Genomic DNA, 14,067 nt, shown 5'->3' with positions numbered 1-14,067 from the left:
CTCTTGCCTCAGCCTCCCAAGTAACTGGGACTACAGGCACCTGCCACAATGCCCAGCTATTTTTTTTTTTTTTGAGATAGAGTCTCACTTTGTCACCTTCAGTATAGTTCTGTGACATCATAGCTCACAGCAACCTCTAACTCTTGGGCTTAAGTGATTCTCTTGCCTCAGCCTCCCAAGTAGCTGGGACTACAGGCACCTGCCACAATGCCCGGCTATATTTTTGTTGCAGTTGCCATTGTTGTTTAGCAGGCCCAGGCTAGGCTCGAACCCACCAGCCTCGGTGTATGTGACTGGCACCCTACTCACTGAGTACAGGTGCCGAGACTGCCCGTCTATTTTTTTTTTTTTTGAGACAGAGTCTCACTTTGTCGCCTTTGGTAGAGTGCTGTGACATCATAGCTCACAGTAACCTCCAACCCTGGGGCTTAGGAGAGATTCTCTTGCCTCAGCCTTCCGAGTAACTGGGACTATGGGCTCCTGCCACAATGCCCAACTATTTTTTTGTTGCAGTTTGGCCAGAGCTGGGTTTGAACCTGCCACCCTTGGTATATGGGGCCGGCGCCCTACCCACTGAGCCACGGGCACCAGTTTGCTTGGGTCTCGTTCTGGCTCAGGCTGGTCTTACACTGGTGAGCTCAGGCCATCCACCCACCTCGGGCTCCGGGAGTGCTAGGATTACAGGTGTGAGCCTGGCTCCTCATGCGTTTTAGGTGACAGCTCAGTGTGCACATGGAAATGTTTAGGGTGAATTTAACAGAGGTAAGGAGGCAGCTTTAGGCTCATTTTAACAAAGACAAAAAAGAAAAATGAAGATAAGCCAATAAATGAAACACCTTTGGCATCTTCTGAGGCAAACAGCCCCTCAGATGGTTTCCCTGTGCAGAGGCCCCTGGAGAGGGTTCCTGCCAGTGTTTCCACGCAACCTCTCCAAGAGGTGCCTCCGTGTTGAGGGGAAAGGTGCAGCGCAAGCTTGGCCCCCACTAGAAGCCAATGCTGGGGCCCTCAGTGTCCTCCGTGTCCCCCTGCTCAGGAGCCACCCACATGGGCTGTTCCCTGGGCTCCTGCCCTTTGGGTCCCCACTTGGGCTGGGCCAGTGGGAGGCACCCGGAGGAGAGCGAGGGCAGGGACTTGTGCTCATGCCATGCACAACCCTAGCAACCTGGGTTCTGGGTGTTCCCGTGGACCATGAGTTATTGCTAGACCCAGGGACACTGCAACACCCCATAGCCACAGCTTGGGCCTGGTGCATGGCTGAAGTGTCCTCAGATGGCCAGGGCTGTATGTGCATTCAGAATCCCACTGGACCCCAGGGGACCCAGGGGAATGAGGGGAGGTAATGGCCTGGAGCCATTTGCCAGCAGCAGTCACCTGCCCAGCACTGATGGTCATCATAGAGATGCCCTATGAAAAGGGGCCAGGCCAGTGAAGGTTGCCTAGAGAGAAGCCACAGAGAAACCAAGCAGGCCACCCTTGCTGGGGACACTCTGTGTGACATCAACCCTGAGGAATAAGTAAGTAGTCCTGAGTGCCCCAAAGTCTACAGATCCTCCTGGTGAACAGGAGTAACAGCAGCACTGGAGAGAAGCTAGGTGCCTCCTGGACGTCCTGGCCTCCCTTAGGCCCCACCTCGACACTCAGGTCATCCCACGACAGGCCAACATTGACCCAAGATGCCGACAGTGCTCCAGGTACCAGGGCAGTGCTGGCATCACTCTGCTGCACTAAGCAGAGTTTCTTGCTGTGGCTGGTCCGCCGGCCCCGAGTTGCCGGAAGAGCACGTTCTCAGTATTGTCCACAGGAGTGCCCCCCGGGCCTGGGCTCCTGGGAAACAGGTGCCTGAAGAAATCCCACACGTGTTAGGTGACAGTTCATTGTGAACATGGAAATCTTTCCTTTTTTTTTTTTTTTGAAACAGAGCCTCAAGCTGTCCCCCTGGGTAGAGTGCCGTGGCATTACAGCTCACAGCTACCTCCAACTCCTGGGCTCAAGTGAGTCTCCTGCCTCTGCCTCCCAAGTAGCTGGGACCACAGGCGCCCGCCACAACGCCAGGCTATTTTTTGGTTGCAGCCGTCATTGTTGTTTGGCAGGTCCGGGCTGGGGATTCGAACCCGCCACCTTAGGTGTACATGGCTGGCGCCTTAGCCGGTTGAGCTATAGGCGCCGAGCCTTTTTTTTTTTTTTTGAGACAGAGTCTCACTCTGTTACCCTGGGTAGAGTGTTGTGGCATCATAGCTCACAGCAACCTGAAACTCCTAGGCTCAAGTGATCCTCTTGCTTCAGCTTCCCAGGTAGCTGGGACTACAGGTGCCCACCACTACACTAGTTTTTATATTTTTAGTAGAGATGGGGTCTTGCTCTTGCTCAGGCTGGTCTGGAACTCCTGAGCTCCAGCCATCCTCCTGCCTCAGCCTCCCAGAGTGCTGGGATTCCCGGCATGAGCCACCATGCTCAGCCCCCATTTATGCATTTCTTAACTCACGTTTATGCATTTCTTTTACTCAGGGTCTTCGTAAAGCTGACTCCACATTACTCTTCACAAACCTCTCTTTTGGAAAGTCTCCAAGATATTAATAGAGCATCGATTAATCATGGGGTGCTGATTAGCTTTTAAAAGTTCCTATTGAGGGGTGGTACCTGTGGCTCAGTCAGAGGGCCCCATATACAGAAGGTGGTGGGGTCGAATCCAGCCCCAGACAAACTGCAACAAAAAAGTAGCAGGTGTTGTGGCGGGTACCTGTAGTCCCAGCTACTCGGGAAGCTGAGGCAAGAGGATCGCCTAAGCCCAAGAGTTGGAGGTTGCTGTAAGCTGTGATGTCACAGCACTCTACTGAGGATGACAAAGTGAGACTCTGTCTCTGAAAAAATATTTTTAAAAAAGGAAAAAAAAAAGTTCCTATTGAGGCTCAGTGCCCGTAGCTCAGCCACATACACCTGGGCTGGCAGGTTCAAACCTGGCCTAGGCGTGCTACACAACAATGACAACAACAACAAAATAGCCAGGTCTTGTGGTGGGCGCCTGTAGTCCCAGCTACCCAGGAGGCTGAGGCAAGAGAATCATTTAAGCCCAAGAGTTGGAGGATGCTGTGAGCTGTGACGCCACAATACTCTACTGAGGGCAACATTGTGAGACTCTGTCTCAAAAAATAAAGAAAATAAAAAATAAAAATACAAAGTTCCTATTGATTGAGCCCTGTGTAGGGGGTTACGAGTTGAGCAGTGCCCGCATTCAAAACTTTCTAACCACAGTCCTGGCTACGTCTGCTTCTGCAGCAGCCCAGCAGTCTTTTCTCCCACCCACTCAGGTCTAAGCTAAGGGACAGTTTCCTCTGCCTCGACCATTGCCCACCTCTTGGTTTCAGCAGGGATCTGCTTTCCTTTTTCCTTCTTACCCTGTTCTCTACCTGTCCCTAACATCACCATTCGCTCCTTCTCACGGCTCTGGGAGACTCCTGGAAGGTGTCTGTGTTTACGGTGACAGGGCCACAGTCAGGGAGACCATGGAGACACAAACATCCTGCTCAGCTGAGACCTCCTGGACTGCAGATGACCACCCGCAGCAATCGCCCTCCGGAGCCTCCTCTGGGCTGCCCTACCCGAGGCTAAGGTGCATCACCCAGTCAAGACTTGGATTTTCCATTCTGAGGCTTCTCCCAGAATCTTGCAGTGGCCTGAGTACAGCCCAGTCTCCTTATTCCTTTGGTTTTCTCTTTGAAAGCCTGGCCCCAGGCCTTCTAAATCATGAATCTGCATTTCAGCTGGGCAGTTCCTATGTTCAGCCCAGTTTGAGCTGCACTGCCCTGGGGGCCAGGATTATCAAGGGATGTCACAAGGCCACACAGGGAACCTCAAACACACATGTCCTGTACGAGCAGGTAGGGGCACCATGGCACCCTGGCTGGCTATCAGCTCTTAGAATTGCAGTTCTGGGCTCGGCGCCTATAGCTCAACCGGCTAAGGCGCCAGCCACGTACACTACACCTAAGGTGGCGGGTTCAAATCCCCAGCCCGGACCCGCCAAACAACAATGACGGCTGCAACCAAAAAATAGCTGGGCATTGTGGCAGGCGCCTGTGGTCCCAGCTACTTGGGAGGCTGAGGCAGGAGACTCGCTTGAGCTCAGGAGTTGGAGGTTGCTGTGAGCTGTAATGCCACGGCACTCTACCCAGGGGGACAGCTTGAGGCTCTGTCTCAAAAAAAAAAAAAAAGAATTGCAGTTCTGTTCTTCAACCGACGTTTTGTTCACAGGCCACTCTGATGTGCTGCAGGAGGAACAGACTTTGTAAATAGAAAGATTTAAATAAACCAACAATAGGAATTTTGAGCTGATACATCTCTTTTAATGTGCTTGGACCCAGCCTTCCCATCCCGCCTCCGCTCGGTTGCCAACGTCACCCCTGCTGACAGTGATCTCCTCACTGGGAAAATCACAACCACTCTACAAACGGCCAGGATTCTTTGGCACAAAACTCCTCTCTGAGTCAGAGCCTAGTGCTGTCGGCAAGGGAGGAGCAGCTGCATGGGCCACACATCTGTGAGTCATTTGAAAATTTTATGACGAATAACAATTCTCCATGACACAGACTTAGACATCACACATCAACTGCCGCCTCCACAGCTGCACTGCCAATAGTCTCTTTTTGTTACATTTTCTTCTAATGACACTCTAACAATAAATTCAAAATCCAAAACTTTGAATATCCAGTAACACATCATAAAATTTTCTATTCTGTTGTCACATCCTTAATAATAAAAACAATACATATAAAATACACTGAAAGGAGAAAAGAGAGTGGAAACCCCCAGAATGTGACGAGCTGGAAAGAGAATTGTGTGTTTTAGATTAAATCATCCAACACAGAGAACACCGAGAGATGCTGAAAAAGAAACTTAAAGTATTCGAAGCACCACAGCCTCTCTGAGGATGTGTCCTGCCTGTGGTGACGTGAGTTCCCGACTCTGTATCTGGCCACACAAGCAGGACCTTTGAAGGACCCAGTGGCACAATGAAAAGGGAGGAAGGGGAGGAAACCAAAAGTCCTAGGAAGGACGAGGGCGGCTTTAGGGTCCACGCTGGCGACAGTGGCGGGGGAGGAGCTTTCAGATCCCAGGGCTATGGGACGCCTTCTCTCCTTTCTTTTCTTTTCTCCATAAACCCCAAGGTTTAAAAGTTGTCTTCTGAGGGCGCGTGGCTCACACCTGTAATCCCAGCATTCTGGGAGGCCAAGTTGGGTGGATCACCTGAGATCAGGTGTCTGAGACCAGCCTGAGCAGGAGTGAGACCCTGTCTCTCCAAAAAACAGAAAAACTAGTCACTCCACTCAGCAGGCTGAGGCAGGAGGATAGGAGATGTGGAGATTGCTGTGAGCTACGATGCCATGAATGAAACTCTAGCCTGGGCAACAGAGATTCTGTCTCAAAAAGAAGTCTTGAGGAAAGTCGTTTGGGGCACAAAGCTTTGCCTATAGCATTAGGACATTCTTTCTAGAATTTCTCCCTCATCGTCACAGCAGCACTTTCCACATTTTGGAGAAGACAATGTTTTATTTGGCCTTTGTCTGGTTGGCTCAGAGCTGAGGATAATATATTTTAAACTCTATATTTAGAAATAAATCCCCAGGCAAGGGTTCTGATGAACTAAAAAAATCAAACCACGCTTGTGTCCTAGCCTGAGCAAGACCCCCATCCCTACTAAAAATAGAAAAACTGGCTGAACGTGTAGTCCCAGACACTCAGGAGGCCGAGTCAAGAGGATCACTCAAGCCCAAGAATTTGAGGTTGCTGTGAGGGTGACAGAGTGAGACTGTTTTTTTTTTTTAAAAAGACACGCTTGTGTATCTGCACTCCCTCCCATCTGTTCGGATTTCATAAAGTTTTAAAGCCAGTGCTTAAAAGAGGGGAATACCTAAAAGACCACTGGGTGCCCTGGCAGGGTGGGACGTCGGCCCTTGGAGCTTTGGTCTTGCTCTGTAGACAGGGCTGGCCCCACAGGGCGGAGAGTGGCCAGCTTCCTGGGCTGTGGTGATCCGGCCGGCTAGGCCTTGACTAACCAGGAAAATGCAAAGAAGCTGCCCTTTTGTAAGCCACTGTCTTTCCTAAGCTTGTGAAACGCTGGTTGCCTACTCAAGTTGTTAGACTAGAAACAGCTGTCCCTGGCTATGCTCCGTCCCCAGATTTGTCCTGCTTGCTATACTCCCTGTGAGGCCCAGGACTCAGTAGGCAGGGACAGCAGAAGAGACATTTTCAACCTCTTCCAGTAGGAAGACTTGCTTGGCAGACAGCCAAGGGCCCCGTTTTCATGGGTGCCTCCTGGTCCAGCACTGAGGGGACGTTTGGTTTTCCATCCCCCCAACACTGTTCAGGTTAATACCTACTTTGTAAGTGGGAAAACCCTGTCTAAATGAAAGGTTTTTGCTTTTTGGGGAGGGGGGGACAGGGTCTTGCTCTGTTGCCCTGGGTAGAATGTAGTGGTGTCATCATAACTCACTACAACCTCTAACTCCTGGGCTCAAGTAATCCTCTTGCCTCAGCCTCCCGAGTGGCTGAGACAATAGGTGCCACCATCCTTGGCTAGCCCTCTGGGAGGCCAAGCCGAGTGGATTGCCTGAGCTCAGGAATTTGAGACTGGCCTGAGCAAGAGTGAGATCCTGTCTCTAAAAATAGCCAGGTGCTGTGGCGGGCACCTGTAGTCCCAGCTACTTGGGAGGCTAAAGCAAGAGAATCGCTTAAGCCCGAGTTTGAGGTTGCTGTGAGCTGTGATGCCACAGCACTCTGCTGAGGGTGACAAAGTGAGACTCTGTCTAAAAAAAAATGAAAAGAAAAAGAAACAAAATTGCTAAGAGAGTAGATTTTAAGTGTTTTCATCCCCCCCCAAAATAAGTACATGAAGTAATACATGTTAATTAGCTCAATTTAGCTATTCCACAATGTATACATATTTTCAAAACCACCTTATAAATATAATTGCTATTTGTCAATTTACAGTTAATTTTATTTCATTATTTTATTTTATTTTTTTTGAGACAGAGCTTCAAGTTTTCATCCTGGGTGGAGTGCCATGGCATCACAGCTCACAGCAACCTCCAACTCCTGGGCTTAAGTGATTCTTCTGCCTCAGCCTCCTAAGTAGGTGGGAGTACAGGAGCCCACCGCCGCGCCCGGCTATTTTCTGGTTGTAGTTTCATTGTTGTTTGGCAGACTTGGGCTGGATCTGAACCCACTAGCACTGGGGTATGTGGCTGGCGCTTTAGCTGCTTGAGCTACAGGCGCCAAGCCTACAATTAATTTAAAAAAATACTAAATGATTAAATTTAATGGAGAAGAAGAAGTTGAGAAAAATGGAAGAAATTGCTAACCTTCAGGTACATGTTTTATTTTTTTTCAGGAGAACCTAGTCCCTAACAAGTCCTGCTAAGAGTAGGAGACAGACTGTGGGGACCACCAGCGCTCAGCCTCCCTTCACACTGTGTTTCCACTGTAGACAGTACTGACTGATTTACTCTGGAGATGAGCTGGCAGCTTCCTTTCCCTCCTCCAGACTCTGCTCTGGTATTGTTAGGGTTTGTAATGTCTCTTCCTGTCTTAGTTTAGTCTTAATTCTGCCTTAATTCTTGGCTCCCATCCTTTCACAGCAGGCCTCAATTCTTGAGTTTTGAATGAGTTCACGTGTTAGTTGGCTGGATTTCATTGTCTAGTTTTTGTCTCACGAAGGCCTTGCACAGGTGAGATAGTCTCTGAATAAAGGTGGTTAGGCCAGGTGCAGTGGCTCATGCCTGTAATCCCAGCACTCTGGGAGGCCAAGGCAGGTGGACTGCTTGAGCTCACAGGTTCAAGACCAGCCTGAGCAAGAGTGAAATCCCGTCTCTACTAAAAATAGAAAAACTGAGGCAAGAGGATGGCTTGAGCCCAAGGAGTTGGAGGTTGCTGTGAGCTATGATGCTGTGGTACTCTACCCAGGGTGACAGCCTGAGACTCTGTCTCAAAAAAAAATGAAGAGCAGCGCCTGTGGCTCAGTGAGTAGGGCGCCAGCCCCATATATGGAGGGTGGCGGGTTCGAGCCCAGCCCCAGCCACACTACCTACGGTCCCAGCTACTCAGGAGGCTGAGGCAGGAGAATAGCCTAAGCCTAAGAGCTTAGGAGGTTGCTGTGAGCTGTGACGCCACAGCACTCTACCCAGGGCGACAAAGTGAGACTGTCTCTAAAAAAAAAGAAAGTGAATAAAGGCAGGTAGAAGGAGGTATATACGGAGGATAGAAAAGTGATGACGACAAAGGCTTAGAGACACACTACAGGGACATCTTCTGTTTCTTTTTTTTTTTTTTGCCAGGTCTGGGTTTGAACCTACCACCTCCGGTACATGGGGTCGGTGCCCTACTCCTTGAGCCATAGGTGCCACCCACGAACATTTTCTTAAAACGAAAAATTGTCTCAAAGAATTGAAAGAGCATATGAAATACTATTTAGAGACACACAGCTTTATTAGCAAAGCAACTTGCTTTTTATGTCTCCAAGGCTGGAGAAAATATACTTATCACACCAACAGTAAGTAAGTTATCAGATTAACCAACATGAGACTGAGGCACCCATGGTGGCCGGGGTGAGAGGGGTGCCGTGTTCAGAGACTCTTGGAATGGCGTAAACTGTGCTGGTCTTTCCTAGGGACAGTCTGGCTGTGATCTCAGAAGCTCTGAGTTACCTGGGCCCCTGCTGAGGTGCCAACCCTGAGCTCAGCAGCCTGATACCCCTTGCCTAGGGGAATTGCAGTGTCCTCTGCCTCAAGCTTTTTCCTTCCCTATTCCATTCTACACATTATTAGCCTGATTATTATTATTATTTTTTTTTTTTTTTTTGAGACAGAGCCTCAAGCTGTTCCCCTGGGCAGAGTGCCGTGGCATTACAGCTCACAGCAACCTCCAACTCCTGGGCTCAAGCGAGTCTCTTGCCTCCGCCTCCCAAGTAGCTGGGACCACAGGCGCCTGCCACAACGCCCGGCTGTTTTTTGGTTGCAGCCGTCATTGTTGTTTGGCAGGTCCGGGCTGGGGATTCGAACCCGCCACCTTAGGTGTACATGGCTGGCGCCTTAGCCGGTTGAGCTATAGGAGCTGAGCCTATTAGCCTGATTATTAAAATTTTCTTTTTATTATAAAAGTTTCCCAACAAAGAGTAGAGAGAGCAGAATTATGAACCCCCACACGCACATCACCAGTGTCAAAAATTATCAGTATTTTGCATTCTCTCTCCCACTCTGCTGGGGAAAGCTGCACCCTCACGCTTTTGTGTGCATGGGTACCAATAGTTTTTCAAATTATGGTTTAGTTTTCATTTTATGTGTATTTATTTTATTTATTTATTTGAGACAAGGTCTCAAGCTGTTGCCCTGGGCAGAGTGCTGTGTTGTCACATCTCACAGCAATCTCAAACTCTTGGGCTTAAGCGATTCTCTTGCCTCAAGTCTCCCAAGTAGCTGGGACTACAGGCGCCCACCACAACACCCGGCTATATTTTTGTTGCTGTTGTCATTGTTGTTTTAGCTGGCCCACGCCAGGTTCAAACCCGCCAGGCTTTGGTGTATGTGCCTGGCGCCCTAACTGAGCTACGGGCTCTGCCCTGTTTATTTTTTGAGATAAAGTCTCACTCTGTTGCCCTGGATAGTGTGTCAGGGTATCATCACAGCTCACAGCAACCTCAAATGCCTGGGCACAAACCATCATCTTGCCTTAGCATCCCGAGTAGCTGGGGCCACAGGCACTGGCTATGATGCCTAGCTAGTTTTTCTGTTTTGATTTTTTTAGCTGGCTTTTTATTTTTTTTGAGACAAGACTCTCACTATGTCACCCTTGGCAGAGTGCTGTGGTGTCACAGCTCACAGCAACTTCAAACTCTTGGGCTTAAGCATTTCTCTTGCCTCAGCCTCCTCAGGCTTTACAGAAAGCCTGTCGGCCAGCTTTAACACAACAAACCAATCTGTTGTGGGGACTACAGGTGCCTGACACAATGCCTGGCTATTTTGTTGTTGTTGTTGCAGTTATTCATTGTTGTTTAGCAGGCCCAGGCCAGGCTCTAACCCGTGGCCGGCCCTACTCACTGAGCTACAGGTGCTGAGCCACTTTTCTGTTTTTGGTGGAGACGAGGTCTCACTCTGTCTCCAGCTGACCTCAAACTCCTCAATTGAGGCAATCCGCCCACTTCAGCTTCCCAGAGTGCTGGGATTACAGGCGTGAGCCATCGCGCTGGCCAGAAAACCGTTTCTGATAAATACCCACCTTCATTTCTTCCCCACGGCTCTCAGCTCCCACTTTGCTCACCCCGCCACGTCACGTGTGAATTCCTGTCCTGGGCCTCCTGTCTTCATCTTTGAAGCTGTTACCTACTGGCATTTAAAATAACCTTTAGCACAGGCTTACTAGAGTGAGAATTACTCTAGAAGGAACCCTGCTTTAGCTATTGTTAATCTTCTATACCCCAGTGTTTCAGATCCCTTCTAGAATAAAGGCAAAGGGGGAGGGGAGGAGAGTCAGGGAGAGAAGTTGGATGGAGGGAGCAAACTCCTAACATAGCTGCTAGTTTCAGCCTTATCTCTGGCCAGCCCTTTTATTGTTAAAATCCCCCCAGTGGCCTCTCTAATGTGGTGGCTGACAAATTGTGGCTCACAGACAAACCCTGCTCACTGTCCCCTTTTGTGTTATATTTTGAAAGGATTGTTTAAAAAAGACTGTGTTGCAGAGATTTTATGTGGCCTGCAAAGCCACATACTATCTAGCCTGTTTACAGAGAGCCTGCTGGCCAGCTTTGACAGAACAAGCCAATCTTGTGTAACTCGGAGCCCAGGCATCTTCCCTGCAGGGTGTAGTAAAGTCTGTGTTGAGCTCATTTTACAAACTTTTGATTGTTTGGGCAAGGCTTGGGGCCATGGTCAGATACCTTTGGGTGGTGAGCTGTAACCCAATGAGCACGTCCCAGGGTTCTGACCGCAAGTTGAGACTGGCAGGACATAAGCTCTTAAGACACAAAGCAGGCGCCTGGAAGCAGATTTAGAGGAGCCCCATCATCTGCTGCTTGTCAGTTACCAGCCAGCTGCCTGGGACGTCAGGGCAAGAACCTGTGATTAGCAAGGGCTGGATCTGACTTACAGCCAGCTCCTCCGGTCCCAGGGCGTTTGTACCGGGTGCAAGGGAGCGAGTGTCCAGAAAGGTGCTGAGGTTCAGGTGACAGGAAAAATACATAAGCAGGTAAAATAATTACTTAACTCAGATGTATTAAACTGGTTTAAAACTCTAGGAGAAATAAAAGCAGGAGCAGTGTTCACATTCTGTGATTCAGCCAGTCGGTTTGTGGAATGCATCTAACAGTCACACACCACTGGGTGTCAGGGACAGTCTGTTTCTGCATGTCCCTGACCCCTGCCTCCACTGGTGGGCATCCCTAAGGAAACATCACAAAACACACAGTGAGTCATGTCCCACTGCTGTGTCTGGCACCGCTCTTTTAGAGAACTTGGGAACTAACAGAGACCCCAAGGATGGACTCTGTGGGTAAGCCCCATGCTGCCACCAGATGGAGCATCAGGAAGTCATCAGCCTTGGTGAAAACAGACTGCCCTGGGGCCGGGGCTGGGGCTGGGTCCGGCCACACCCTCCCAGTGGGTGAGGGCGAGAGCCAAGCCCCCAGGCTGAAAGACCAACCCAACCAGACCAGCTCTAATGAAGAACTTTGAGTCTCCTGCTTCAAGTTACAAACATATGTATTAAAATATATTCATTCTCATCACACTCATTTTAATATCAAAAGACTCTCAACTCGATGGCATCAATACTCCAGGATACTGGGCTTCACACCCCCCAGCAAATCACCACACAAAACGGGGTTCCAGACCCCACTATGGGAAGGAATTAAAAGACAAAACTAAAAAATGTGAACAGCAGGACAAAAGCTACACATACATTATCCCCCTGCTGGGGAGAGTGAGAAACGGTGACAGTGGCTGGGTTAGCAGAGTGGCTTTTATATATCACCACTGTTTTCTGTTTCTTTCTTTTGAGTAATATGGTTTTATTACTTTTGTAATGAACAATGTGTTTAGGATAATCTTGCTGAGTTGCTAAGTCTCTTGGGCGGTAACAAAATCTGATGCAGATGATTATAATACATTTTTAATTTTGGTTTTCCTTTTTGGACTAATTTTAAGAAATGTAGGATTATAAAAATATGAATCATAAGTTACAAGTATAATGTGTTGAGTTTGTTCTAAGTTGACTGGAGGCCAAGGACCAGAATGTAAATGATATAAACCCACAAGTTTGGGCCCATGAACAAGTCCATGAAAGGGAGCGTGAGGACAATACCGCAAAAAGGAGGGAAGCCACACCTTGCCGAGGAGGCCTCTGCCGAACCAAGCGGCTGCTCCGCACTCAGTCGGCGGAGTCCTCACCCCACCTCTGTCCCAGGGAGATGGGGACTTTCCCCTGCAGACTGCTCACCACCCTGAAGGTGTGAGCAAAGCCAAGTCATCACCGTGAGGGAAGATTACTTGGCCACCCCCGAAACCCTGAACAGCTAAATTAGTTCAGAGCCTCCTGTGGCCATCTGGGGGCAGAGCCGGGGCTGGACTGTACACAACTTCCACCTCTTCCTAATCTTACTACTGAAAAATTGCCAGGTGTACATCAAATACCTAATAGAGGCAACAAAATAATTCTGTTCTTTTCTGACAATAAAACACTATAATTTAGTACCATTCCTTTGTGATATAGTAATTAAAATAAAACTGCTATTTCTTATTTATCAAAAAGTAGGCCTATAGGCTCGGCGCCCATAGCTCCAGTGGTTAGGGCACTGGCCGCATATACTGGGACTGGGGAGCTTGAACCCAGCCTGGGCCTGCTAAACAACAATGACAACAACAAAAAATAGCTGGGTGTTGTGGTGGGCGCCAGTAGTCCCAGCTACTTGGGAGGCTGAGGCAAGAGAATTGCTTAAGCCCAAAAGTTTGAGGTTGCTGTGAGCTGTGACGCCACAGCACTCTATCAAGGGCAACATAGTGAGACTCTGTCTCAAAAAAACAAAAACAAAAACCCAACAACTAGACCTATAAAATGAGAAGTCACTACTACACTTATTGATAGTTAGCTGTTAATTAGTTCAATACTAAATTGGGCTCTGCACAGAATTACACTGCTCGAAAGCATTTGAACTTCTCTAGTTTTGAGGATTTGCCTAGTTAGTCATAACCTTATAAAGCAAAATTCCTTACACACGGTAGCTATTGCTAAATACATGAAAACCATCAATGGGATTCCTGATTCACCTTTCACTACCAAAAGTGCAAAGGGAAACCAATTATACAAACTGGGCTTTGTGACTCTTGAGTGGCTTTTATTTTTGTAGGCAAGAGTGCAAGCAAAGATGACGCAAACTCATCTTTACACCGAGGGCTCTCAGTGCCGAGGCGATGGTCGTCCTGACGAGGGCTGAGGCATCCTGAATTTGGAGAGGTGCAGGTTGAGGTCCAAGAAGGTGTACGTGCTATAGTCATGATGCTGGAGGTTCTTGTAGGTGGTGGAGTCCGATGGCTCAGGAGGCTCTAGGGTGGGCACTGTGGAGGGAACAGGGACACGTGAGCAGGCCTGGGAGGACGGTTCTGTATGAATGACTGGGCGCCCACACTCATCTACCATTCATCCATCCTGCCGTGCCGGAACAGACCGTCTAACCAGGAAAGAAAAGCTCACAAAAGCCACAGTGTAGTTATCTTCAACAGCAAAATAAAGGTATTAGTTGAAAATTTATCCTAAAACATATAGCCTTAATAATGTAAGAAATGGAATAGTTGTTACAGCGAGTTGTGTAAGAAATGGAATAGTTGGCTCGGCGCCTGTGGCTCAAGGGGCTAGGGCGCCAGCCACATACACCCAAGGTTCGAATCCCCAGCCTGGGCCCGCCAAACAACAATGATGGCTGCAACCAAAAAATTGCCAGGCGCTGTGGCGGGTGCCTGTGGTCCCAGCTACTTGGGAGGCTGAGGCAGGAGACTCGCTTGAGCCCAGGAGTTGGAGGTTGCTGTGAGCTGT

The 14,067-nt window shown here is 48.9% G+C and overlaps 1 protein-coding gene across 1 annotated transcript in view; it reads right to left on the bottom strand.

The window, feature by feature from the left end:
- Positions 1–13,351: 13,351 nt before the first annotated feature.
- Positions 13,352–14,067, bottom strand: part of NDUFV3 (NADH:ubiquinone oxidoreductase subunit V3) — a 4,701-nt gene continuing 3,985 nt past the window's right edge. The window contains exon 4 of the mRNA XM_012810274.2: positions 13,352–13,592. Coding sequence (XP_012665728.1) covers positions 13,435–13,592 — 158 coding nt within the window. The 3' untranslated portion in view covers positions 13,352–13,434. The remainder of the gene's footprint in view (positions 13,593–14,067) is intronic.

This window comes from Otolemur garnettii, unplaced genomic scaffold (genome assembly GCF_000181295.1).
Source record: "Otolemur garnettii isolate 467f Iridium unplaced genomic scaffold, OtoGar3 scaffold00128, whole genome shotgun sequence".
Lineage (NCBI taxonomy): Eukaryota > Metazoa > Chordata > Mammalia > Primates > Galagidae > Otolemur > Otolemur garnettii.
The sequence above is the reverse complement of the archived record's forward strand: the minus strand, read 5'-3'. Positions and strand labels throughout refer to the sequence as shown.